At 43.5% G+C, this 27,440-nt stretch overlaps 4 protein-coding genes across 6 annotated transcripts; 2 read left to right on the top strand and 2 right to left on the bottom strand.

Moving 5' to 3' along the window:
* Nucleotides 1-3,394: 3,394 nt before the first annotated feature.
* LOC101755589 lies at nucleotides 3,395-7,623 on the top strand. Of its 3 annotated transcripts, XM_022827659.1 has the most exons (3): nucleotides 3,395-3,904; nucleotides 5,775-7,008; nucleotides 7,127-7,252. In XM_022827659.1, the coding sequence occupies exons 1-3, from the start codon at nucleotides 3,536-3,538 to the stop codon at nucleotides 7,195-7,197; spliced, it is 1,674 nt and encodes a 557-aa protein (XP_022683394.1). In that variant the 5' UTR covers nucleotides 3,395-3,535; the 3' UTR covers nucleotides 7,198-7,252. The 3 variants fall into 3 exon arrangements, with proteins under 3 accessions (XP_022683394.1, XP_012702393.1, XP_004972858.1); XM_012846939.2 differs by having other exon boundaries at nucleotides 6,480-7,623; XM_004972801.2 differs by having other exon boundaries at nucleotides 5,775-7,623.
* Nucleotides 7,624-8,746: 1,123 nt separating this feature from the next.
* Nucleotides 8,747-11,859, bottom strand: LOC101755465 (transcription factor bHLH23-like). The gene is given in 10 exon segments (XM_012846767.2): nucleotides 8,747-9,339; nucleotides 9,592-9,660; nucleotides 9,761-9,826; nucleotides 10,371-10,399; nucleotides 10,402-10,435; nucleotides 10,560-10,718; nucleotides 10,830-10,925; nucleotides 11,021-11,113; nucleotides 11,224-11,330; nucleotides 11,421-11,859. Coding segments are annotated over 10 exon segments (1,329 nt in total). The 3' UTR covers nucleotides 8,747-9,102.
* A 2,393-nt stretch (nucleotides 11,860-14,252) lies between these two features.
* LOC101754917 (L10-interacting MYB domain-containing protein-like) lies at nucleotides 14,253-14,831 on the bottom strand. Its single transcript, XM_012846766.1, has 2 exons — nucleotides 14,526-14,831; nucleotides 14,253-14,432 (listed from the first exon to the last, which is right to left on the bottom strand). Exons 1-2 carry the CDS (start codon nucleotides 14,829-14,831, stop codon nucleotides 14,253-14,255), a joined length of 486 nt encoding a protein of 161 aa, XP_012702220.1.
* A 5,677-nt stretch (nucleotides 14,832-20,508) lies between these two features.
* LOC101754513 (chaperone protein dnaJ A7A, chloroplastic) lies at nucleotides 20,509-24,847 on the top strand. Its single transcript, XM_004972800.4, has 8 exons — nucleotides 20,509-20,667; nucleotides 21,062-21,244; nucleotides 21,744-21,882; nucleotides 21,973-22,030; nucleotides 23,046-23,088; nucleotides 23,244-23,292; nucleotides 23,390-23,470; nucleotides 23,558-24,847. Exons 2-8 carry the CDS (start codon nucleotides 21,114-21,116, stop codon nucleotides 24,404-24,406), a joined length of 1,350 nt encoding a protein of 449 aa, XP_004972857.1. The 5' UTR covers nucleotides 20,509-20,667; nucleotides 21,062-21,113; the 3' UTR covers nucleotides 24,407-24,847.
* Nucleotides 24,848-27,440: the final 2,593 nt, after the last annotated feature.

Below are 27,440 nucleotides of genomic sequence, written 5' to 3'. Positions count from 1 at the left end.
AAAACTCCGCCTCGCCCGACCCTAGGCGCGGGGGTCGGACTCGCTCGGGTCCACAAGACGAATATCCGCCTCGGGCGCTGACTGGAGGATCAGGATGCTGATCTCGTGGGTCCCCCTATCGACCTCGCCATAAATGCGCCACGACCCTGTCAAGCCAAAAGGGAGCGGCGTCCCCAACGTAACCGGTCCCGAATACCGGTGTGCGGCCGTGCGGCGCGAGCTGCAGTGGCCGCGGCTCCCTCTGATCTGCCGCAGAGTACTCATGACCTGCGCCGAATGGCACAGGAGGGCGCATCGCTTGTTCTCGCGCCCCGTGCACCCAACGGCAGTTTCAGGGATGCGACGTCCGGGTCTTACGGTGATCAGCAGAACAACAGAATCGGCCCTCCTCCCCGACGGGCACAGATACCGAGGCGGAGGCTCATCATCATGCTCGACGGCGATGGCGACCGGGGAGATCATGGACAAGATCAAGAAGAAATCGTCCTCCCTCGACGGACGCGCTGACAGGGACCGGAGGCCGGAGCGAGAGCGGCGGCCTGGGACCCTCTCCTTATGTAATTTTCTACTTAGCTTATCACTTCTACTTCTTCTCCTGACGCCTGGCTCAACTGTAACCCCGAGCTCCCTCTTGTGCTATAAAAGGAGGACCGGGGTCCTGAGACAGGGGACTCTTTCTCTCAAGCAAACAGTACACACTCACACTCCCTTAGAGCACAAGCGTACTCAAGAGACCTGGGATCAGTTCCCTCTCTCGCCCATCTGTAACACGAGCAGCCTCGATACTGGACGTAGGGCCTCCTTTTGCCCGAACCAGTCTAACCCCGTGTCTCCCACACCACCATCCGAAGCCTTACGCGCATAAAATAAATTTACTAGTCTAGAGTCCTTATCCGCAAATCGACAGGTTGCGAAACCGGTACTAAATAGAGGTTCCCAACCGGTACTGATGGCGCATTCCCTAGTAATGCTAGAAAAGTCAAAACATCCAAATCATTTGGAACGAAGGTAAGTAGAAGATAATACGTGCTTTTGCGTTGTAAACAAGATGAATCGAGATAGCTATGATGATAAGGTAAAATATAAAAATGAGTGCATGCTAGGCAATCTTTTTTTCTAAATTAAAAGATATGTTCTTGAGAGCTGTGATGCTACCCCCCTATCTTTATGGGTGCAATGCTCAATGAAACTTCGTAGGCACATGGACAGTGCATATACAGTATGCAACATACCAGATGCCTTGCTTTTGCTTGTGCGCATTTTGAAGGTCAATATTACTCCCTTTAGTTTTAAATATATATAACGTTATGAACAACTTGATTAGTTGATTTGAAATTCATATACATAAAACCTGTGGCAGTATTTTTTTAGCCTCCTAAATGAAACTTTGACTTTCTGTGTATCTGTCACAAATGAAAAGTGTATATCCGATGTGGTTAATTAATACATCCATGTGATCCGTGGTTTTTTTAAGATAATGGATAGCATCTGGCCTCTATATCCACACTTGATATATATAGCCAAAAATTGTAAGAATTCTTAGACTCCAATTCTCAACACTGAGAAACCCAACAAACAAGAGAAAACCAAAAGATTAAGACAGAAAGCTAGAAAGCCAGAAAGACTAAGTTTCGAACTTTTTCTACATCTTTGCTTCAAACTTGTTTTGTACTCTTGCAGCAACAAATCTTCACATCACTCGTCTACTTAGAAACTCTTGATGTCAGAAATATCCTGCAGTAAAACGGTCGATGCTTGTCGATCCATGTCATGTAGGAACCGAACTAAGTCGATATCGATCATGGCCACAAGAAAGCTTACATCACACCTGCTGAACAACCTCCACAAACCACCAAAAGTGCCAGCAGTGGTAGTGTGCCTCAAGGGAGGGGACGACACCACCACGCCACCGTCATCCAACCAACATGGTCATGGTCTTCACCTGAAAAGCTCGCCAGAAAGGAGGGAAGAGGAGTCGTGGATGATGCCTTCAAGAAGGTAAACGACACCTTAGGGCATTGCCGTCATCGGCCTACAAGCAGGCAAAATCTTTCGCCCGTCCCTGTTCCCTAGAGTATAGTGTCGATCCAGAACTGTCGGGGCAGCAGGGTGACAAAAGGTCAAAGGAGTGCGGCCACTTGAGATAGGCCCCAACCGAGCCGGCCCCTACCCAGTGGCGCTGCAGCGGTGCATCCCACCCCCCGCCCGACACAGACGCCGGGAGGATCCATCTAAGGGAGGAGGAGATCCGGCCGGGGGAGCACAGATCCAGGTTTTGGCGATCGGCGATGGCCCCGCGTGAAAATTTTGTTCCGATTGGAAATTCCAATCGGGACAAAAGATCCCCCTCTTTTGTCCCAACCGGGACAGCTAGAAATATCGCACCGATGCCCCCCCCCCCCCCCGATTCCGGTTGGAATTATCAACCGGGATAACAGGTTTAGTTTTGGTTTCAACTGGGACAAAAGCCCCCCCCCCCCTCTCCTGATTTCAGTTAGTACTTCCAACCGGAACTACACCTGTTTCCAACCGAGACAAAAGGGGGGCGTCGGTGCGATATTTTCTAGCCATTACAACCGGGACTAAAGGGGGGGCTTTAGTCCCAGTTGGTCTTTACATCCGAGGCTAAAGCATCTCCCCTCAGTGCCTATTGGTGCCTCATTTTTTGACCTGGGACTAAAGACTTTAGTCCCGGGTCCAAAGTTAATTAGGACAAAAGTACCTGGATGGAAGGTTAGTTCTCTACTAGTGAATGAACCATTGAACAGAGCACTCGACCAGTTCGATGTCCGGCCCGATCCCGATAACTATGCCGAGAAGTAAGTATATACTTACTAACGTATGTACGCTATGCTCAACTACCAATGGTGCTTACTAGGATAGACCATGCGTGATACATAGCTCTTGCCAAACTCGTCACCTTATATGGTACAATACGGTTGTACCCATTTAGCAACTCTCTTGCTTAAATAAAAAAGATTGAAATGTAATGAACATTCAGTAGTTTAAGTCCAAATTTAGTTGCTTTCTGAGCAAATATATATAGATCCAGTAAATATAATAAAAATATAGTTTCAAAAACATAATTAGTATTTCACTGTAGCAAGGGCATTTTGCTAGTACAACATAAACTGCATACTTTAAGGTCCCTTGCTCCAGCAGGCAGCAAGCTCTGTGATGATATTCGTTCCATGTCCTATCCCTTGCTTTATCCCTTGCTTCGTTCTTCAATCGGAGAAATTCTTGCCCTGTCCCAGTGAACTTGACTTCGGACCGATACTAGCCTGAGGCTTGAGCCTTCGATGACAAGAGGACTCTCACAGTGGCAATGCCAACTAATCCTTTTTTGTATAAGAGGCGAACGGTGGCAGTTAACTGGACTACTACATCAAACTGAGTTTGGAAAGTTTAGAGGGTAGAATACCCGATTTTGTAGTTTGGGGGTGGACCCGTGATAGTGTGGGGGGTTATATATGCAGACTTCTTCCAACTGAGTACAAACACAAACACGCACCCAGCACAACGAAGAGATACAATGGGCCTCTCAAGTGCTGTGCAATGGTGGGAAGAGTGGCAGCTGCGAATCCTCGTCTTGGGCAGCCTCGCCATTCAGTGTTACCTTGCATTCTTCGCCAGCGCCCGTAAGAAGCATATCAGGCCCTTGTTCAGATTTAGCATCTGGCTGGCGTACCTAGGTGGAGATGCTATAGCGATCTATGCCCTCGCAACCCTCTTTAACCGGCAAAGGAAGGTATGGTACACTTCTGAAGATGGCAGCCATGACCTAGAGGTACTATGGGCGCCCATCCTGCTCATGCACCTCGGCGGACAGATCAACATATCGGCCTACAACATCGAAGACAACGAACTGTGGAGGCGGCACGTTGTAACCGCGGTGTCTCAGGTGAGCCGCCCCAAAGATGAAACTCTTCCTGTTTGCATTTGGTGCCTGCTATATCTTTGCAAATTTAGAATAACTAGTCCATCAACCCGTGCTCCCGCACGGACTAATATTTTTATAAGCTATTGGATTTGAAAATTATTTAGAAATTAAACTCTTAGCTAATAATCAAAATTGTTTACCTACTACTCTTATTTTTCCAATACTTCAACATAATACTTATATAGATATGTATCTATCTTTATCCAGTTGTGATTAATTTTTAATTAATAATTATTCTATGCACTTTTTCATTCATATTCATACTTTTTCCATTTTATATCGCACCTCCAATCCTCTATACATTATGTTTAGCATACAAATCAATATTTTTCATCGATTCCGCACATACATGTATACATGGTCTAATTGTGGCACTCATCATGTGTATATACTTTAATGTAGTATTTTTATATTAACAATGACATAAATAGATAATTTAGAATCATATATTAGTTTACTTTTTGACATTTCTATATGATGCACATGAAGATAATTAGATTAAGATTAAGGTATTTACTTTAGGTTATTTTTAATAATGACATACGTGGGTAACATAGATAAAATTTTAGAATGACATTTTAAGTTATGCTTTATAATGACGTGCATTAGTAAATTGGATGAAGATTACGGGGTTACTTTAGATTATGTTTTATAATAGCTGAGCTCAGTAATTTAGATATAGGTTTAGAGCTCATTTTTGAATATTTCCACAATGACAGTGGTGGATAACTTTTTAGAAAATATAATAAATCAATGGCTATGATTATTAGAGTTTACAGGATTGGTGTTTGATGTTTTTAATTTTTATGAGAATCTCTCTTTTTTCTTGCTTGTCTCATGGGAACTAATACGGAGTCTCCAATGAAAAAAAAATGAGATTACATTGCTACAAAACTATTACCATAAGCTACCTCTCGTTTGTTAAGTATTCGAACACAATACTTATGTAGATATTATACTTAATATCTTCATCCAATTGTGATAGATTTCAGTTAGTAATTACTCTATAATATTTTCATCCACATTTATAATCTTTAACTTTCCACTTTGGACCGCATGTATAGGCTTGAATTTGTTTAATGAACCCTAAGTTTGAATGCTCATAAATTTAATAGAACTATCCATAATGCTAAATATAATTTTAGCATACAAATGTATATTCCCATAACTTTATATCCTTATAAATAGTGACACACATCACGCATCATGCGTATAGACCTTAATTATTATATCGTATACCGATAGTGTAAGATATAGGCGATTTAGAACCATATATTGTTGTATATTTTTAATTAAGGTTATTTGATTCAAACGTAGGGTTACCTCATGTTATTTTTAATAATAGCATGTGTGGGTAATATAGATGCAAATTTAAGGAGTTATTTTAAGTTTTTTAAAGTAATAGTAGTAGGCAATTCAGTTACAAATTAGGGAGTTATTTTAAATATTGTTTATAATGGTATAAGTGGGTAATTTTGATGAAGATTAGGGGGTTACTTTAGTTTATTTTATATAATGGCAGAGGTGGGTAATTTATATATAGATTTAGGGGGTTACTTTAGGCTATTTTCATAATGACATAGGTGGGTAATTTTTTAGAAAACATAATAGATCCAATGGTTATAATGATTTGAATCTGTCGATTGATGGTCGGATGTTTTGCTTTTTTGTGAGAATTTCTCTCTTTTTCTAGAGTGTCCACTTAGGAATCCTAGGTGGCTTTATCTGAAGGCTTCAAAAGGAGCCTCCAATTAGTAATAGTAAGATGTAAGAATTTTACTGATTGAACCCACACCTCTCACTTTCTTGTGGATTAACTCCATTGGCTCAGGTTGCGGTGGCTCTGTATGTGTTTTGCAAGTCATGGTCGCCCTCGGCCGATAGGAGGCTATTAGCCGCAGCAATTCTGCTTTTTATCCTTGGGGTTTTCAAATGTTCCGAGAGACCATTGGTTCTCAAGAGGAATTGCTTTAATAGCCTAGTCAGCTCTTTCCATCCTTCCCCGAGGGCCAAAAATATCAACAGAGAAGTAGAACTTGAAGTATACATACAAGAAGCACGGGATTTTGTTCACCGTAATAAACAGCCGCCAACAATGGATAGTGACGCAACATTGCCACACATGGAGCAGCTCTCTATACCTGACAAGCTACTTGTGGACTCTGCATATGCCTATACTGACCGTCTTAATAAGCTGAAATCCTTGTGGTCCCTAGACTACGAAGCAGTTTATGCAGCACTACGCAAAGGGCTCTCCATAACTTTCGACCTTATTTATAGCAAGGAGCCTCAAGACACCGATCCAAACAGAGAGGAAGACGTTGATACTGATGGTTGTTCAATCTTTTTGTTCTTTTCCGTTATAACATTGTCAGTCGTGGCCATAATCCTCTTCCATATTAGCCATAAACAGGCTTATAGGAGGAGCGACATCAGGGTTACATTTTCATTGTTGTACATCACATATCTGTTGGAGATTTCGTCCTTGGTTACAATGATCATTTCTTACTCTGAATGGCATGACGTGGTTCCACAGGATAGCCTTACAGGATTCTTAGCTCGAAAGAGAAGGAACACATGGTTGATGGGCGTTGCGGAATCCAAGCCTTGCTACTCGTCCGAGGACATTACAGGCTTGGTTCAGGGCCATGTTAGAAATGGGTGGATAAATTATATAAATGATACCGAGAGTTACTGGAAGTTCAGTGATATCAGGGGCCACTGGACGCTTGAGCGCAATGGATGTGAAGCAAACCTTGGAGGGAGTATAGAGAAGCCATTCGATGAGAGCATCATTCTCTGGCATGTGGCCACAGACTTTTGCTTTCACCATAAGGGCGCGTCTCCTGATTCTAGACCTGCCAGGCTTTGCAGGGAAATCTCCAACTACATGGTGCATCTACTGTTTGCTAATCCTGAAATGCTTATTCCTGGTAGCAGAACAACTTTGTTCACAGATGCCTACAATGAACTCGAGGCTCTCCTGAAAGATGACGATCTAACATTATTAGACGAAAAACAAGTTACAGAAAAGATAATTGAGAAGATGGGCTCCTCTGAAGAAGGTAATATTGTTCACGACTCCTGGGTTCTTTCTCAAAAGCTGATGGAATTAGGTGAAGAGAAGATGTGGGAAGTAATCGAAGGTGTGTGGATTGAGATGCTCTGTTTTTCTGCTGGAAGGTGCAGGGGTTACCTGCACGCCAAGAGCCTTGGCACCGGTGGGGAGTACCTCACCTTTGTCTCCCTCCTGATGTCACATGCGGGATTGGAGACATTTGCAGAGAGGCAGCAGAGGATTCAGCTTCGGCTTCCGAAAGAGGAGAGGGTGAAAATTGCAAAGAAAAGAATACAGGAAGCTGCAAGTAACCAAGCTATGAAGGAAGAAAATGCTGCCACTCCACCTGCTACAGAAGCCAATGAGCAAGTACGGCAAGAAGAAAACCCTGCTGCTGCATCTGCTTCGCAAGGTGAATGCGTTGCCCCTGCCATTGCACATGAGTTCAAGATTGTTGTCTCACCGTGAGAGCAAAGTGTGTACCTTGTTTATCTGCTCTGCATGATGGTGCCTTGATAAAAGTTATGTAATGTCTGTTGTGTTTACTACAAGTTCATATCACGCATGATGACTCCAGTGTCCAAGTAGCATTCAATATCTGTACATAAAGCATCTCAAATTACATGGCATATCTCTTTAGTGGCTACCTAGACGGTCTATACAAGCACTGGATGATCAGCGATGATCAACTATGAGTACATGACAAATGTGCTGCGACTATTGGCCACTAGGATGTGCAACTTTTTGTATCCAACTCATGCTGCGAAGGGATCCAAATTGCAAGGTCTGGACTGGTTCTTCGAGTCAGGATCCGGATTCATAGAATGTGTTGGCTAGACCAGATTGTGTGCCTGAAATGCTAATGGCCTCACCAAGTAACATATACTGAATGTTACGTAACAAAAAAAATCAAATTTATCACCACGAGGGCTGAATGTTTAATAAAACACTCATCTTTCAGGTTGCTCATTATTCACACTATGTACACTCTGACTTCCCAAAATAGTTCCCTTGAGTGCGATCAGGAGATTGAAAAAAAACAACATTAGCTATGGGCATGATGTACATCGAAGAAATAAAAACATACTGCAGAATCGATATATGAACAACAGAAATTGTATTCAAGTTTTTAATCTAACATCTGCACCGGACCTCATGCCCAATGCTACTTCATAAATCTTGAAATTTCTGTAAAGCAACCTCGATGTTGCGAAGCCCCGTGCATTGCTGATCAATTGATTCGTATTTTTCCAGCTGCTGTGAAAAATACGATTTCAGAAGGTCAGGCCTCCTACTCGACTTTCTATTACGATGCGTAACTTTTGATGCGGTAACAACCCCTCATGCGACAACTACCAGAATACACCGGAAATGAATGCAGGCGTCGATTCTGAGCATCACATGGGTTCTTCATTGCAAGTCCATCATCACTCAACAGGTGCGCACCAAGCCAGACGCCATCATTTTCCAGGACAAGATTCCTGGAAAACCAAGCGTTCGCTGCCAAAACTTTACATCACATCATTTGGAACTGATCGCAGATGGCTACACCTAACAAACCGAGAGTGAAAGTCGGCCAAGAACTCACATTGGCAAGGAACCCAAACGTACCAGCACAGAATCAGTCTGGTCCCGTTGTTCTGTGTGTAGCTCACCACCTTATGATGGCTCCGAAGATTCATGGTAGCACATGATCACCTGCAGCAACCACCAACACGCATTTCGGATAGGTCTGGTCACAGTTGTCACATAGAAAAACTGAACCGGTAGATTTCACATTTTGTATGCACAAAAGAGAAACTTGATAGATCCTGATACAAACTTTCCAAACAGCAACTATCCCCCTGTCCCTGTGCACCCTGAGTCCCTGATGCAATACGGCCAAAAAAAAGAAGAAGAAAAGCAGAAGGGGAAAATTACACATCAACTGATGTGTAGCAGGTTCTTAGAAGCAGATTAGTAGATTAAGCCATGAATTGGAATTTGGTCAGACTAACTTCCTATCTTTGTACTCCATGGGGTATACTCGCGTCTTCAGCCGCTGAGTTTTGTCTCCTGCAGTTGTTTACTCATGCTGATGGGAGGAGCATGTGTCTTCACTTCACCGTTCACGAGGGGTCGCAGCACCGGACGCACCTTTCTGGGTGGATATGGCGGGAGCGAGAGCAACTGGCATCAGGCAGAGGCCCTTGTTCTGAAGGTACTGCATTGCGCTCGTGATGCTTGTTTCCATCAGCTTGACCACCTCTTCCTCGAAGGCTAAGGCATCTTCCGAGTCTTGTGTGTCCAGCAGTCCTTGTGCATTGGTTGCAGCTGACAGAGGTTGACCATGGCAACCCTACATGAGTCATGACAGTGCATGGATGAGTGGATTTGAGTGAATTACTGGTATCCCAATGAAAAATCAGAAGGCAAATCTATATCAAATGCAACTACAATGCAAGTGGGACTATAGAACTGTTCATAGCTTAAGTTATTTGAGGCAGTGTAATTTGATATGCAAATGAAAAGATGTGAAGCCGGTAGTAGCAATTATAGAACAAGAATGCAAGGATTCATGGAAGTTGTAGAAAATAAAAAGGTTCAGCACCTCAGTTTGGGATTCTGCGAGAAGGGGAAGAACTGCTCCAGGAGCTCCAAGCCTACTCATGCTCAAGACCTGAAATCAAGCAATAGGAAAGAAGAGTGTTCATCATCTGGAAATGGCAAAGCTACCAGTGCTTGTTTCAAACATCTGTTGTTCACAATCACAACCATACCTTGAGCTGAAGCTGAAGAAATTTCACATAATCAATTATTTCATCCAGCACGGATGCCTTGTCTGCCTGCTTGCATCAAAAAAGATTTGTCACGTTATTTTATTCAACAGCTATTTTCAAAACAAAAGGTAAACTGTCATATTCTTTGGTATGTTATTTAATCCATATTAAACAAGTTCTGCATCAATAGCAACAGGGAGTTTGAATGGTTGTATTTGGTTGGAATGTAGCATTTAGTTCAACTCCAATGAAATACAGCAAATATAAACATGCCCTAAACATCTATTTATTTCAAGCTGCACCACATTGGATTGAACTAATGGCTAAACAAAAACTGGTAGTGACTATTGTTGGCCTGAACAGATCAAAAGTTAGATCCAGTATGTTTGTAGAATTAAAGACTTGAAACTATTTACTCCAGAAAGCACCTGGAATTCAATAGTTGCTTACTTCTATTGTCTTACTCTGTGGATTTTTCTTTTAACAAGCAAGACAGTTGTGTGTCATTGTATTAAGAACATAGTATTAGCTCAATGACTAATTCTAAAAACTTCAATTGTAGTTGCAATCTGAAAATTAATGGCAAGTTCAACAAAAACAAAAAATGTACCTTATTGGAATTAGGGACAAGGTCTTGCAGTTTTTCATCCTGTCCGAAATTTTTTCCCTGCGAAGCTGCAGCAAAATAAGAAATTGCAGTTACAAATTTAAGCTACAGATAGCGAGCAAAACAAACAATTCAAAAATATTACATATCTTTTCAATTTGTCCTGAGGTGTGATTTCATTAAAGAACTCACCCGTTCAACAATACTGTGAGGATCAGTTGCCTGTCCTCGACGAGCCCTTACTCGTGGCTTCACACTGACACCATTTGCAGCTGAATTTGCTTGGTTTTGCACATCAGGAGGACGGCTAACAGGACACTCACTTTTATTTTCATTGACCCATGAAGGCATCTAAACATTGGCAAATAGGAATACCATGTCAGGTACAATCTGATAAAGGCAGCACAAAAGGAATACAGTGACTGAGGATAATGTTTATTTTTTAAGAGTAAAGGCAAAAACCTTTTGAGGAATCTGTGCTCCTTGTGTTGTGGTGACTGTCATCTGGTTGCGCGCAGTGAAAGTAGGGATAGGCACATTACACATTGGATTTTGCTCCTGCGGTGTGGAAGTTGAGTTACTGGTACAGTTCAAATGAATTGTAAGATGCAGTTGAGATACTGTTCTTTAGTGGCACTGTTTGAAAATGAAACCTGCTTATGAATCTTGAAACCACTGGCAACTACGCTTGTTTCGTGGACATTAGCAAACGAGGGAAGCCTGCAACTGATGAACTCCTTGCTTTCCTGTATTACGAAAAGAATCCAAAATTAACTGAATGAGATAGGTAAGATGGCAGCTGTATATGTATGTTTTTCCCTTTTAAAGAAAAAGCCATTTCTGTAGTGAGCATTACCTGTGGTGATGCCAAGGCGGCATTGTCAAATACATCAGCAACACGTTCCGAATCTTCAGCTTCACCTTCCCCGGCTTGCCACCGGCCGGTGACGAACCACGGTTCCCCTCAAGCTGAGCACCATGGCTGGCACCCCCGGTCTTCCTAGTGCCACCGCCCGCGGCGTCGGAACGCAGCCGGATGCTCCCCTTGGTGGCCTGCTCCGACGACAGAGCGTTCAGGAGGAACTCCCGCCTCCGGTTGCCGCCGGCCCAGCCGGATGCTCCCCTTGGTGGCCCGCTCCGACGACGGAACGTTCATGAGGAACTCCCGCCTCCGGTTGCCCCCGTCAGGGCCGGCGGCGTTCTCGTCCAAAGACAGCAGCAGCCTCCTTGGGCCGCTCTTGTACGACGCCGACGGCGAAGGAGGGGAGGGGGCGTTGTCCCGCTGGTCCGCGGCAGGGCCGCCCTCCGGCCTCAGCTCCTGTTGCCCGGCGCCGGCGAAGGGCTTGGACGGGCCGAACTCGGTGCGGCAGGCCATGAGCACGGGCATCTCGACCTCCGCCAGCTCGATCTCGAGGCGGCCGAAGTCCGCCTGAGACAGGTCCTTGACCTTGTACTCCCGGCCCGACGAGGTCTTCTCCACGGAGAGCACCATGGCAGCGAGCTGGTGGAGGGAGAGCTCGCGGATTGGATCTGGGAGGGAATGGGAGGAGGGCCTCTCAGCGCCGGCCGGGAGCTTGGGACGGCGCGGCGGCGGATCCGGCGCAGGGCTGGCTCCAGGCCTATCCTCCCCCGCGCGGGGCCGCGGGGCCTCGCGGGGAGGAAGCGGGCGCCGGGTTCCACGACGGCGCCGGATCTGGGGCCTCGCGCGGTCGTGCCTGGCCGCCGGTTTTGACGAGGGGAGATGAGAGAGGGGGGGAGGGAGGAGCCCGCGAGGGGATGTCAGCGGGAGAGGTCGTGTTTGTCGTGACTCCAACTTTAGGTGGAGCTACTCCACTCTGGATGGAGTTGGAGCTGTCTGGTAAGGGTGTTTAGCTGGGAGGGTGTCCCTAACTCAAAAAAAGAGGAGTTTGAGGGTAGATTGACTTTCTTGCCCCTGGTTCGATTTGAACTACTTATCACAAATATAAAATGAAAGTGTATGCATTGAAGTCCAAAATAATAATATAAATTACATGTTCCAAAAATTTAAAATTGTGAAATAAATTCATAGTTCCAAAATAAGGTCGTTATAATAATCATTGCACTAATTCCATACTAGGGCAATTGATGTAACCATACTATCACAAAAGGTATCCATAGTCACAAAGCTTGATTCAAAGTTTGATTCCGAAGTTGATCCATCGGAGGCATGTTGAGACACGGCATACTTGTTGTATCTTTCCGGAATAGTAGGTATGTAGGTAGGATCTCTATCAAAATTAGCAAAATCCACATCAACGCTAGCATGTTCACGTATGAAATTGTGTAGAACCATAGTAGCAGCAACAATCTTCTTTTGTGTGACCATAGAATAACCGGGCATCTTGTACTCCAAATGAGCGCTCAATAACATTACGAACAGATGAGTGTATACGGTTGAACTTCTCTTTTGGACTATTTGGTTCCATACCTCGATGCCACTCAGGTAAGTGGTACCTTTCACCCTTGTATGGAGCGAGGTACCCCGGACGATTAGGATAGCCCGCGTCTACAACATAGTACTTGCCTACACATACACATATGTAAAATAAGATAAGTTTGTGCATACAAATTTGAAAAGGAACATAAGAAAAAATCTTTACCTTGAGGAGGATGTGGGAAGACATTTACATCTGCTTCCAATGCATGGTACAATACACTAGTGTCATGCAAAGAACCCGGTTGACCCGCAGCCACATAGGTGAAGTGCATATCAAAATCACAAACGGCAAGCACATTTTGAGTTGCAATTCCAGTCTTACCAATATATCTCACTTGTTCTTCAGGTGATAAGTACACACGAATATGGGTTCCATCAAGTGCACCAATACAATTCTTAAAGTGTGGATATGCTCTCTTGTCATTCCTAATCCTCTTGTGCACATTGCGAAAATTAGGATCTGTTGGTCTCAACAAATCTTGTGCCATGGCAACCACACAATCTAGAACTTCATGAAATTTTCTACTAATGGTTTCACCTGAGTGTTTGAACTTATTTTGTACTCTTCTATTTGACTCACACCCACCACATGTGAATAGGAAAATGGCCAACATTTCATAAGTATTCACGTGCTTCGATGGTTTTAATCCGTACCTCTCAACCAACACATCATGAAGATCTTGAAAAATAACCTCATTCATCTGAAGCATTCGGTGGCACTCCCCTGGAGTGTTTACTGTCTCCATCAGCCATCCCATTCCACTTTGTTGTGAAAACACAAACCTCAGCGGTGTCTTATCCATATATGAGTCATGATAACTTTGTGCAAGCTTACCACAGCTCTCAACCATATTAAAAAAAATTCACCATCAGACTCACTAGATTCATCAGACTCACTTGAAGACATCTGTGAACATTGACATAAACGAAATGTAAGATACAACTGTCATACATAAATAAAATACAATAAAATAAAATGTACCACACATGCGATAAAAATAAAATAGTAGCATACACAAATGACATCACTCTCACTAAGCCAATTTCTACTTTTCATATTTATCCTTGTACTTCCTCCTAAGCCAATTGAACCTAATCTCATTAGTAGGCAAGGTCATGAACATCTCACTTTGCTCCTTCTTCACAAACAATTCAGACGCCATGTAATGTTCATTGCTATCATAGCCAGCCCCACAAGCAATCACAACCTCCATCACTTCATCAATAGAATATTTTTCATGTCTCTTAGAAATATATTCATTGGTTGAACTTGCCATACTTGTTACTGCTTCTTAAATTAGGAGTGCATTTCCAGACTTCGCCTTCTTACCACTTCTATCAATAGACCTTGCCAATCTTTTGCCACTCGCAGGTGGAGAAGTAATACCAATATCCTCCTCTTGTGTATCCAGAATGAATTCATCATCCTACGGCTCATAATTGATTTCCTCATCTTGTGTCTCGTCAACATTTTCTGGTGCTTCAACATTCACAACATGAGGAGACCAATCATCAATACCAATAGTAGTGATGTCAGAAAAACACTTGGCTAATTCATCTTCATTCTCAAGACCCTTCTTTTTGAACTTTCCACAACCTGGAATTTCCTGAAATAAGAAAAATAATAGTATTATTATAAGCATTACCAACATAATCGACATATGCAAAACAAATATATCATCAAAATTGAACCAACTTACAGCTCTAGCTTTTTTCCACCATTCGTCATCCATAGCTATAGTCTTCTTTATAGGATCCCAACCAGTCCCTGTTTGCCTCAGCATTAGTTTCTTCCATGCCTTGAAATCTTCCTTTAATTTGTCCCATTTGTTCTTGATCTGAGCCTTCGTAACCGCTATTCCAGCCCTTTCTTTGAACCCTTTCTCAACCTCAGCATACCCAAGTGCATTCAAGTGTGTGTTTGGCCGATTTCCTTTTCCAACTTGTTCGGCAAATAACATACACAACACCCGAGTGTTCTCCGAGTTCCAATCAATTTCAGGCATCTATCCAACTCACAAATGTCATATTAGAAACCATTAATCTACAACATTTTACAACAAATATATCACCGATTAATCAAGTTTGAACTGCCCCAGTTTACAGCCTTTTCCTCTGGCTAAACACCTCTATCAATCAAGTTTGAGAATTGTGCAAAAGCACAATAACAGTAGTATATCTAACAGTACTATTTGCTTGTGGAATTTTTGAACTCATGGTACTAATATCTAACAGTACTACCCTAAAAGTACAAGAATAGTTCTACAGATTACAATGGGCTGCTTCTATGAGGAAAGCGAACTCATGGTGCAGCTAATTAAACTTTGTATGTCATTTAACTTCCAGATTAGGGTCACGTTCAGAATCCACAATCAGCAATCAGTAGTAGCCTGGACATGAAACATATTAATGAAGAAAACCATCGTGCACAAATCATATTCATGTACAAGTGTATCAATATATACACTACAGCCAGAAGTGAGTATCAAGTACTCGATATCACAGATAGAACAGGTAACCGTTAGCAAGCCTGAGTATGAAAACCCATATAAACAAGAAATGGAACAGCAGCACACCAAGAAGCACATAGACCCATTCAAACAACAATTCTTACATTTCCATTGCGCTTAATTTACATTTTCCTCGATGTCCAATCAAGTATACAATTGTGGTGTACCAAATACATGAACAAGAACTGTTACCAGAAAATCAGAAATCTTGAGCCAAAGGGAAATACCTTTGAACAGGGGCGCTGCGGCCGCCGGCGGGGCGCTGCGGCCAGCGCAGGGGGCTGGTGGTGGGGCGCTGCGGGCACTGGCGGGCTTCGGCAGCGGGGCAAGACGGCCGGCGTCGGGCTTCGGCGGCAGGGCTTCGGCGGCGTCGGGGCTTCGGCGGCAGGGAACTCCTGCGGCGGCGGGCTTCGGGGGCAGGGCGCTGCGGCCGGCGACGGGCTTCGGCGGCGGGGCGCGACGCCCGGCGGCGGGGCGCGTCCAGATGCGGTGGGAGGCGGAGGTAGGCGGCCGGATGGGGCTAAAGCGGCTGGCGGCGGGGCTCGGCCGGCCTGCGGCGGGGGCAGACGACGGGTCTCCGGCCGCTGGCAGGGGCTACGACGGCGGCGCAGCTAGGGTCGGCGCAACCCTAGCCGCCAACGCAAGTACAGGCGCGGCCGGGCGAATACTCACGCGAGAATGAAGAAGGAACAGAGGCGCGAGGCAAGAAAGAATGAAATGTTATCTTTGTGTAATCAGTGGTAGTGGTGGGTAATTACCCACCAACTCCACGAGGAGGTTCAAAAGGGGACGTTTTGGAGCAGCAAAAGGGGTGCTCCAAAACTCCAGCCCCAATTGCACTACAGCTCCATGGAGTTGGAATCTCCATGGAGTTTTGGAGTTGACGTGTTTCGCTGGATTTTTTGCTGGAGTCGCTGGAGTTACGGAGTGGAGCCGTGCCAAACACCCCCTAACATACATGAATAGTAATATACATATGTGATTGAGTAATATACATGATTAGCCTAGGATCGAGATTAATCTTAAAAAACATACGATGGGTCAAGCCACCCTGCTTAACTAAAGTTTAGAACACACTTCCTTACGAGGACTAAATATTAGTCCATAAGTTACCAAAGAGTTGCTTATAGAACTAAAGTGTACCTGGACCATCCCCACTTGTCCACCTCATTAGTGCCCCCCATCCGTAACTCCCTCCCCCCGCACCGCACCCCACCCCACCCGTCCCACCGCCGGCACCCGCCCTGCCCTGCTGTCGACCCCCACCCTCCCCGGCATCCGCCTTGCCGCCCCTGGCCACCCGCCGGCCACCCTTCCTCCTCCACGTGCCCTTCCTCCTCATGCTGCGTGTCGGCGGTCCCTCCCCTTCCTCCGCGCCGGGCACCGATGGCTGTGCCCTGCCCTTGTCCCCGCGCTACGCGCCAGCGGCCCCTCCCCTTCGTTCGTGCCAGGCACACATGGCCGGTGTCCCGCCTGTGTCCTCCCTCCCTCACCCTCACACCCGCCAGCACCTGGCGCCGCTTCCTTTGCCGCAGAGGCAGCGGCGGGACGAAGCCCGTGGCGGCCGCGTGGTGGCAGAAGGAGGAGGACGTTAGTATCCTGTTCGTGGCGGGCGCGGGCGGGATCTGTTCGTGGCGGGCGCGGGTGGCGCGGATCCTAGCGGCGGCGGGGGAGCGTGCGAGGGAGCAGTAGGTTCGGCTCCAGCCGACTGCTGAGCCTGCTGATGCGGCGGAGCTAGCGTGCGGCCATGGATATTTGGGAAAAAAGGTAGGGGTAGCAATGATTAGAGGCAAGTTGGTCATTGTTCAACTCATTTAATGTCCTTTGGTCATTAGAATCAAAGGAGAGTTTAGTCCGCTAGTGGAAACCAACACAACATATGTGGTCGAGTAAGGGGGTGTTTGGATCTTTAGTCCAGACTAAAATTTATGTCACATCGAATATTCGGAGGCTAATTAGGAGGACTAAATATGATCTAATTATAAAACTAATTACATAGGTGGAGGCTAATTCACAAGACGAATCTATTAAACCTAATTAATCCATTATTAGCATATGTTATTGTAGCATCACATTGTCAAATCATGGACTAATTAGACTTAATAGATTCGTCTCGCAAATTAGTCTCCATCTGTGCAATTAGTTTTGTAATTAGTCTATATTTAATACTCCTAATTAGTATCTAAACATTCAATGTGACAGGAATTTTAGGAGGTTCTAAAGAAACAAACACCCCCTAATATACATGAGTAGTATATGTATTGTAAAGGTATCATGGTAAAAGAATAAGCATCACTAAAAATTTTTTAAACTAGCATAAAGCTTATACAATCGTCCCACGTGGAATCTCACTTTTTATAATGAATAATTACTAAATTACCCTTCTCAATCCTATATTTTTCGACTCTGCAGGTTACAGTAGCCCTTTATGTGTTTTGCAAGTCATGGCCATCCTCGGCTGATGGGAGGTTATTGGCTGTGGCAATTATGCTTTTTACCTTTGGGGTTTGCAAGTGCTTCGAGAAGCCGTTTTGCTCTCAAGAGGGCTAGCTTTAACAGCCTGGTTACCTCTTTCTATCCTACCCCAAGGACGAAAACCACGAACAGAGAGCAGGTGAAGCTGGAAGAATGCAAGGGATTTTGTGCAAGATCCCACAAACTTCGACTTCGATGAGCATCGGGCAGCGGCGAATCTCTCTGTAACTAGCAAGCTATTTGTGGACTTCGCATACACGTATACGGAACGCCTTATCAAGTTGAAATCCTTTTGGTTACTTGGTAGCGCATCGTTTTATTGTGTTCTATGCCGTAGCATCTCAAAATTTTTTGATCTTATTTATACCAAGAACATTCAGGATGATGATCGGAACAGACGTGCAGGCAATTGTGTCAACCTATGTTCTTTCCTTGCGTGGTTAATTCCATCCTTTATGTCATTCATGCACATCATACAAAGAAGCTTACAGGGGCAGTGACATTAAGGTTACATTTGTACTGTTGTACTCCCTGCATTTCTTGGACGTCTTCCATGTTAACGATGATGCGTCACTGGCTTGACATGGTTGCCCAACATAGCCTTGTGGGATTCTTAGCTCATAACAAAAGGCACACAACATTGATGCGCATTGTGGGATTCTTGAAATGCAAAGGTTTGCTTGACAATTATTTTTGCTTGAAGCCTTGCGAATCAGCCATTGTCATTACTGGCTTGGTTCGTAATCATGTTAGATAAGGATGGATGGATTATATAAGAGATGCTGAGAGTTATTGGAAGTTCAGTGATATCAGGGGCCACTGGACACTTGACCGAAATGGATGCAGTGAAATTCTTAGAGAGGGTATAGAGAAGCCCTTCGACGAGAGCATCATTCTCTGGCATGTGGCCACGGAGTTTTGCTTTCAACGTAACTCATCTTATGATGCCAAGCTTGCTAGACAAATCTCCAACTACATGATGCATCTTCTGTTCGCTAATCCTGAGATGTTGATGCCTGGCACTCGAAGAAGTTTGTTCACAAATGCCTACAGTGAACTTGAGGCTATCCTCCAAGGTGATGATGTATCACTGTATGATGAAAAACAGCTCACAGAAAAGATAATTGATAAGGTGGGCTCTAGGGAAGGTTTTGTTCACGATGCCTGGGTTCTTGCTCAAGAGCTTATACAATTTGGTGATGCGGTACATGTATGGAGTACTAAATGTAGATGAAATTAAAAACTAATTGCACAGTTTTGTTGTACTTTGCGAGACAAATCTTTTGAGCCTAATTAGTCAATGTTTGGACAATAATTCACAAATACAAACGAAACGCTACAGTGTTGCTACAGTAATTTGGCACCTCCCAAATTCGCCAAGTAAACAAGGGCCTTGTCTCACTCCTGATGTCACGCGCGGGATTGGAGACGTTCGTGGAGAGGCAGCAGAGGATACAGCTTCGGCTACCGAAAGAGGAGAGGGTGAGAATTGTGAAAGAAAGAATAGAAGAGGCTGCGAGAAACACCAAGCTGCTAGCACATCGGCTCATGTTGATGATGTGTGACTGTGTCACCTTACTAAGAAGATATCCATTTTTTTTTTAACAAACAGGCACTAGACAGTGCCTATTTTATTGATAGAGAAGGATGGAAGACATGCATTTTATGCAGTTTCATTCTCATAATTGTTGCTGTTGTTGTCTTGTTTATGCATAGCCTGTTGTACTGCGTTTGCGTTTAGGACCTCACAAACCGGAAGTTGTAATTACTGTCCTGTTACAGCAGACTGTACCATAACCTTGTATATATTGTACTCTTCTACTAAATGAATGAAAAGACGGAGCACTTGTCGTATTTGCTCGAGAGATACAAGTGTTATAAATTCATGAACAAATATGAGTCCCACGTCCAGTCAAAATTGCTAATAATAATCAGCACGCAGCCGCCGGTCGCTCCACCTGCCTAGAAATAATATCCATCTTCCACTAGATTTTAGTCTACGTATCTTTTATTGTTTGAGATTTGTGCGGTTAGCATGCAGCCACCAGCATGAGCTGTAGACACATTTCACAGCAGGAGGGGGGGGGGGGGGTATCCGTCTGAGCCATAGTATTCGTTAGAATCTATTTTTTTTAATTTTTAACATCTCAACATTTCCATACGTCATTTCAACATTTGTAATATGCTATCTCAACATTTTCGTAAGAATGTTGAATTATTTTTTAAAGTGTTGAACCACTTTGACAGAAATTATTAAATCTTGTATTATAAGGATTAGAGTAGAAAAAAACAAAGTAAAAAAAAAGAAAAAACAAAGCACCATGCACGGGCTTGGCCCTGACGGCAGCGACGCACGCACATCGCCGGCCGCTTGCTGCTTCTGGCTTCTGCGCGTTTTTTTGTTTTGAGGGGGGGCGCGTTTTTCTTATCTGCTGCGCTGCGGGCCTGCTGTGTTTTTTCTTTTTGCGGGCAGCTGCTGTTCCTTCCGGTTGGGCCGTGCTGCTGGGCTTATAACTTACGTGGGCTAATTCATGCGCTTCCGATTCAAGAAGCAAGAAGCCCCATATCTCAGCGATCGGCCGCCCGCTCCACCTGTGCCGTTCTGGGCCGTCGGTCTAGGGCGGCCCGTTTGGCCATTCCCCTCAGCAAAGTGTGAGCAGAACCGTCTGTACTTTTCCAGAACAGCTCCTCATTTTTTTTTTGCCTCCCCTGCCGTTCAGCTCTCTCTCTCTGGCTCTGCCTCTCTTATCCCTCTGCCTGCCTACCTCTCTCGTGGCCTCCCCTTCCTGGCGGCGCTCGACTGGGCAAGCGGCGACGCCCTTCGACACGTCTCCGCCGGCGACGAGCGCCCCACCAGGTACGCCCCGGCCCCCCTCTCCCCCCTTCCTGCTGTTCCCAACGGAGCGCCCCGAACCCTAAACTAGGCTACACGTATTCATTCGGATCTGACCCGGTTACACGTATTATGTATATTTACGACACCTATTAACTTCGATATCTTGTGCAAAAATCATCTGGTGGTCCGCCCCTGCGTGGTGGCATGCCGAATATTGGGTTTGGTTTCGCGGCTTACAAATGAGCCCTCGTTATTTCCTGGGTTCTGAATTGTAACTATTAACTAATGTTTCCTGATTAGAAGCCAGGGATAGTTTGTTATGCGGCAGTCCTCTGTTTAATTTGTATATACTTGTATATATTCCTGGAATACCTAATGCAGCAAAGCCCTTGACTCTGCTTCTGTGATGTTGCAGTTGGTAGGTACGCGCAAGATTGAAGCCCTGTGGTTGACTTAGGAGACATTACATGGCGCTGGTACAGTTCAGCGGCGCCTTGGTTCCTCAGCTCGGTGAAAAGCCTCGGGTCCTACCCGCGTCACCTGTGGTGGCAAGGGTTGCCTATGCTGCTGATGCGAGATTCCTGTCACCAAAAACTGGGTATGTGTGTGCACAGTTGGGATATTATTTGGTAGGTAGTGTGCAATTCGCTTTAGGAGTTCCGTGGTGGAACCTGTAGTCTGTTTCAGACATTGTTGCCACCGCAGTTTGTTTCTAAGCTTCCACGGTTATTATCAATTCTTGCCATATAATCAATTTTTCGCACTGACTCAAAGTAGGCCAAGCAACCTTTTGTGCTATGCAGTATCCTCTGTTAAACCTTTGTCCCTTGCTACCTTGATAAATCTGTTTTTCTCTAAACCACCACCTCAATTTTTATCAACCATGAACAAAGAGATTGATTGAGCTGGCTAAAATAGTAAAATGTAACATACAACAAATAAGGTAGAGGGAATTAAGCAAGATGTATTTCTATACCATCTCAACAATCCTATAACTTGTAACGACACAATATTTTAAGAATGTAAAAAATGTATTATACCATTCACATAAATTTCTCAGTAAACTAAGTTTGTTTTTACTGTCTCTGTTTGTGCAGTATAAGAGGCAGAGGTAAACACCTGGTGTCATCTAGTTATAGTTTGCATTCACAGACCTCTTCTGAACGGCTAAACCATGTACCATCGTCAAGATGTCGCCAGAAAAGGGGGTCGCGTTTTGTTGTCAGAGCTGAAGCTGTGAGCTATTCTTTTGTCTTTCTGCTTTGCTTATGTTATTTCTTAAAAATGTCTTCCATTCTGATATGGATTTAAATATCCAAATGGCAGGATTTCTATTCCATACTTGGTGTCTCGAGAAATGCTAGTAAATCTGAAATCAAGAGCGGTTAGTATCTTGTATCTGGTTGCTCATGCTGTGAATGTTTTCGCTTGATTCCTGTTTATTTGTTAGTTATGTGTTAAGAGGAATTTATTACCTAGTTTTTTATTTGGTTGTTGTTATCATGTAATATGCCATACAAATCCTTGCAATTGTCAGAACCTAGATTTATTCGAAGTCCATCTTCCAAACTTCCATTTTTAATGCTGCTCCAATAATATAGTACACTTACAGAAATAAAAACCAATACTGATTTTAGATGTGTATCACTTGTAAAGTACTCGCTCTGGTCTTAAATATATGAATGCTTTGGACAAGACTCAAACTTTTGAAACTTTAACTGCCATTGACTCTTGAAATATTTAGTTTGAGAACATAATGATGGCATGTGTAAATTTGACTTCAAAGGTACTTTCATGCAAAGTAAATAAGTATTCCTTGGTGTAATCTAGGCCTAATTGGACTTTATGGTTGTTTCTTTGTACTCGGAAGTATAATGCAGTACTTCAACAGGCTGAATTGTTAGATAAAATTGCATGGTTGGCCCCACTTCGAGGCTTAACTATTAGTTTTCCCTCTGTTTTTATTTTGCACAATTGCCACTGCTTTGAGAACAAAATAGGGGCACTGGTGCAAACATTTTGGACACACTAGGGGTACTGGGGCAAATTGAGAAAAGGAGACCAAACTCATAATAGGCCCCAAAGTGGGGTAAGCCATGCAAATGCTGTGAATTGTTACTATTTCGTATAATTTAAGATTATCATAGCATGTAACACCCCTTGGTTCATTTGAAGCTTCAAAATCTGATGTCCTTGGTGTCATTTTATTGCATCTGATTAGCTGGCATTGTTAGCTTTTTATTACTTGTTTGTATGAAAATATCAACTACGAGGCTGACCATTAAGAAGTTTTTGTAATTTGAAAGCATCATGGTCTGTAGTACCTGATACTGAAATAGACATACATGATGTTATATTGTTTATCTTGCGTGTTGGTCCTGAATCCTTTTATTTTCCAGCCTATCGGAAACTTGCTAGGAGCTATCATCCTGATGTGAACAAGTAAGTTGGCTATCGAGACACAGGACACTTTTCAGCTACAATCATCATTTTGTTGCTTTTCAGCCACTTATAGCCAATTGTTCATGACTCTTGATACTTATTTGTTTCTTACATTAAACCTCTTTCTCATGTACTTATCTCTTATTTTGTTTTAGAGATCCTGGGGCTGAACAAAAGTTCAAGGACATCAGCAATGCTTATGAGGTTGGTCCCACTGGTTATACTCAACTCCCAAAATTCCATTTTTGGTAGTAGGATTACACATTTCTTTAAGCTTACATAGCAAGGATGGCTGTTGTAGGTTTTGTCTGATGATGAGAAGCGATCGATCTATGATAAATATGGAGAAGCAGGTCTGAAGGGTGCTGGCATGGGAACAGGAGTAAGTGTTCCTAAATGGTTTCTATATCTGAATTTGATCAGCAGGATCATTGAATTATTTTAATCATATCAATTATGTTTCCTGTAGGATTACTCAAACCCATTCGATCTCTTTGAGTCACTGTTTGAAGGGTTTGGTGGGATGGGTGGCATGGGCGGTGGCCGTGCTGCTCGGAACAGACCAATGCAAGGTGATGATGAGACCTACAATCTGGTCCTCAATTTCAAGGAAGCGGTGTTTGGTGTAGAGAAAGAGATTGAGATAACCAGACTGGAAGGCTGTAACACCTGTGATGGAAGTGGTGCCAAGCCGGGTACAAAGCCAACGACATGTAAAACTTGTGGAGGCCAGGGCCAGGTGGTCTCCTCCACAAGAACACCACTTGGAATATTCCAGCAAGTGTCCACCTGCAATACTTGTGGCGGCACTGGTGAATTCTCCACTCCTTGCAACACATGTGGGGGTGATGGCCGAGTGCGAAGGACAAAGAGGATCAGTCTAAAGGTTCCTGCTGGAGTGGATTCTGGAAGCAGGCTGAGGGTCCGGTCTGAGGGTAATGCTGGCCGGAGAGGAGGCCCTCCTGGGGACCTTTATGTCTTCATTGATGTTCTCTCTGATCCTGTTCTTAAGAGAGACGGGACAAACATTCTCTACACATGCAAGGTTTCTTACATTGATGCAATCCTTGGGACAACCGTCAAAGTCCCCACTGTTGATGGAATGGTTGACCTTAAGATACCCTCAGGGACTCAGCCAGGCACAACTCTGGTGATGTCCAAGAAAGGTGTCCCACTTCTTGGGAAGTCCAATGCTCGTGGAGACCAGCTGGTGCGTGTCCAGGTTGAGATTCCAAAACGTCTAAGCAGTGATGAGAGGAAGCTGATTGAGGAGCTTGCAGACCTCAATAAGGCTCAAACAGCCAATAGCAGGAGATGATTATTGCACAAGGTTGGGTAGGACACCTTGCCTGTGCGATAGGCAATTTTGATGCAAACTGCAGTGATGAAAAACTGAGTTGGTAGTGGTAAACACTTCTACGAACTACATACAACATGAGGGTGCACTGGAGCAAAATGTGTCATGCCATATCTGTAACCTCGTTTTTAAGCCATTGAAAGTTAAGTCACTGCAAGCAAAACACCAAATGAACTGGACGTTTTGCAATAGTTCTAGGCAAGTTTATTAGCCATTTTTTATTATACGGCTTTTGTATTCTTGAAAGGCTTAGGCTAAATCTCTGATGGTGGAAACAGGCATAATCTTAACATTTCTTGCAGAAATGCTGCACCAGGAAATCTGTAAGCTGTAGCACATGGAAATGTAACTGTAGTTTTTACGATTTGTGATGCATTGGGGATTATTGGTTTGGTTTTCAACTATTTTATCTGGACAATACTGCGAATGCCAAGCCAGAAGCCTGTTGAAATTTGAAACACTTATGGCACACAGCAGGTACAATCTACACTATGCAGCTGTTGGTAAAAGTTTTGAAGCTCTTTGTTCTATGTGCGCAAATAGTTGCTTGGGTCTCGTGTGATTTTGTTCTTGTTTGGGGATTTCAATAAATAGTTGTAACAAGCACGTGCTGACATAGTGACATGTACCCATTACATGCCAACCACCATAATCCAGGCCATGTTTAGTTACCTCCCAACTCCCAACTTTGACACTATGCAAAAAGAAGATTCCTCATCACATCAAACTTGCGGTACATGCATGGAGTACTAAATGTAGACGAAATTAAAAACTAATTGCATAGTTTTGTTGTACTTTGCGAGACGAATCTTTTGAGCCTAATTAGTCAATATTTGGACAATAATTCACAAATACAAACGAAACGCTACAGTGTGCTACAGTGCTGGCACTGTAATTTTGCACCTCCCAAATTTGCTAACTAAACAAGGCCCCAATGTTCTCGGTCCTTCTTGACTTGCCTCCAGAAAATGCAAGAACTTGCCTGAAGAAACCATGGTCCATAGCCATAAGTGCGGTTGGGTAATGCGCGGTGGCAAAAAATTTTCTTATTAAAAAATTGGAAAACGTGGCGAGTCAAGACATAGACTTGAATCATGTTTTCTGACTACCCGAAAAAAAAGATGAAATCATGGCGCTAAAACATTCACGCAACTCTAAGAGGGTGTTTGATCCCCGGGCTAAACTTCCCTATCACATCAAATGTTTAGATACTAATTAGGAGCATTAAACATTGATTATTTACAAAACTCATTGCACAGATGGAGACTAAACGGCGAGATGAATCTATTAACCCTAATTAGTCTATCATTAACAAATGGTTATTAATTAGATTTAATAGATTCGTCTCGCCATTTAGCCTCCATTTGTGCAATTAGTTTTATAATTAACTCATATTTAGTTCTCCTAATTAGTCTCCGAATATTCGATGTGACACGGACTAAACTTTAGTTACAGGATCAAATATCCCCTAAAAGAGTGCTAATTTCTGAAAGTAATATGGTCTCTGGTCACACTTCTTTTCTGAAAGTAGAAAAGTGTTGGAGGGGTTTATTCTACTCCCAATAACTTTCTTCAAGGTACTAAAACTATTTTTTTATATTCTATTTTTTTGACACTCATGCATGCTCTAAAAAAAACTTTGTGCGGTCGCGCCCTGCCTGTGCCTCACGACGGCTTGAAGGACGGACGCACCAGCGGACGGACTGGTGAAGTGAACCGGCCCAATAATATCTTCGGTCCATGCTAGGCGGAAGACGTAACAGAGACAGTCGGCCCGTGGCCGGCCATGCACGACGAAGCGTGCGCATGCGAGCGAGAGAGCAAGCAATGAAAGCTGGCCCAACGACAGCCAATTGCAACGTTTTTTTTTTCTTTCCTTCTCCTTTTTCTTCGTTCTTTACCTTTCCTTCTCTTTTCTTATATTGTTCATTTTCTATTATTTACTTCTCATTTTATTTTGTATGTTTTTTACTTATAATCATACTCATTCTTCTATATGGAATTTTTTTCATCTCAGAATTCATATTGTAAAAAGTCATTGTTCCCAACGTGGAACTTTTTTTTTGTTTAATATGGGTTTTATTTGTTTGCAATGTGTGGCATGTAAAATAATTTGTTCGTTTCGTAGATTAAATTGGACAATATATTGGACTTGTTTGTTCAATTTTGAATATAGTCTCTTCGACATGTAGACTAATCTGTTCAAGATATGCACATTACTTGTTCGTTGTAGTATAGAACAATTTGTTGTGTGTTTATTTATTTTGTTCACTTTGTAGTCTAATTTCATTCGTCATGTTAAATTATTTGTTTGCAGATTGGACTAAATTGTTCAGCGAAACTCCAACAGAACTAGAAAAGACCCAAGAGAGCCCCACCCAAGAGAAAGACCCAAACAACCCAACTGAACAGAAAAGACCACTAGAGCAACTCCATGTATGTGAGCTCTCAAGGTTCTCAAAACATTTTACAGTTACAAATCTAATTAAATACGTAAACTAAAATGTGGAGAACCAGCCAAATATTATGAAGCGGTGATGATGGTAGCAAAATCCTAAACTATAAAGAATAATGAATTATATAAACACATCATGCCGTACTTAATTAAAAGCTACTAGGTGTGAGCTATCATCCAGCAGCTGTACCAAGTCAAGTCGTAAACAAAGAGTCTGCATCGTTAAGTCACGTAGGCAAAGTTGGGGAAGTCAAACGAGGACAAATTTTAGCGGGGTTTTTGCAAATTTCTCTCACATTTGTTTTTGACTTGACTTAGTACAGTAATCTAGGAGCAATCCATCCACATACACGCAATTGACTTGCATGGGACCGATACTCCCAAGGTCACGACTCGATTGAGCCGCGCGGCCTCTAAAAACGTGCGAGCAGGCTGGTGGGTTCGTCATACGATGACGATGAACATGGGGCTCAGATGCTCCACTACTCACTCAAGTTTGCGCAAAACTGTGCTACCCATTTCACATGGTAAGCAAATTAA

This window comes from Setaria italica, chromosome VI (genome assembly GCF_000263155.2).
Source record: "Setaria italica strain Yugu1 chromosome VI, Setaria_italica_v2.0, whole genome shotgun sequence".
Lineage (NCBI taxonomy): Eukaryota > Viridiplantae > Streptophyta > Magnoliopsida > Poales > Poaceae > Setaria > Setaria italica.
The sequence above is the reverse complement of the archived record's forward strand: the minus strand, read 5'-3'. Positions and strand labels throughout refer to the sequence as shown.

Bases quoted from the DNA above. Each gene is read 5' to 3' on its own strand.
- LOC101755589 (XM_004972801.2), top strand. From the start codon at position 3,536: ATGGGCCTCTCAAGTGCTGTGCAATGGTGGGAAGAGTGGCAGCTGCGA. The intron at 3,905-5,774 runs GTGAGCCGCCCC...CCATTGGCTCAG, and splicing joins TTGTAACCGCGGTGTCTCAG to GTTGCGGTGGCTCTGTATGT.
- LOC101754917 (XM_012846766.1), bottom strand. From the start codon at position 14,831: ATGCCTGAAATTGATTGGAACTCGGAGAACACTCGGGTGTTGTGTATG. The intron at 14,433-14,525 runs GTAAGTTGGTTC...TTCTTATTTCAG, and splicing joins GGTGGAAAAAAGCTAGAGCT to GAAATTCCAGGTTGTGGAAA.
- LOC101754513 (XM_004972800.4), top strand. From the start codon at position 21,114: ATGGCGCTGGTACAGTTCAGCGGCGCCTTGGTTCCTCAGCTCGGTGAA. The intron at 21,245-21,743 runs GTATGTGTGTGC...CTGTTTGTGCAG, and splicing joins TTCCTGTCACCAAAAACTGG to TATAAGAGGCAGAGGTAAAC. The intron at 22,031-23,045 runs GTTAGTATCTTG...TTTATTTTCCAG, and splicing joins TAAATCTGAAATCAAGAGCG to CCTATCGGAAACTTGCTAGG.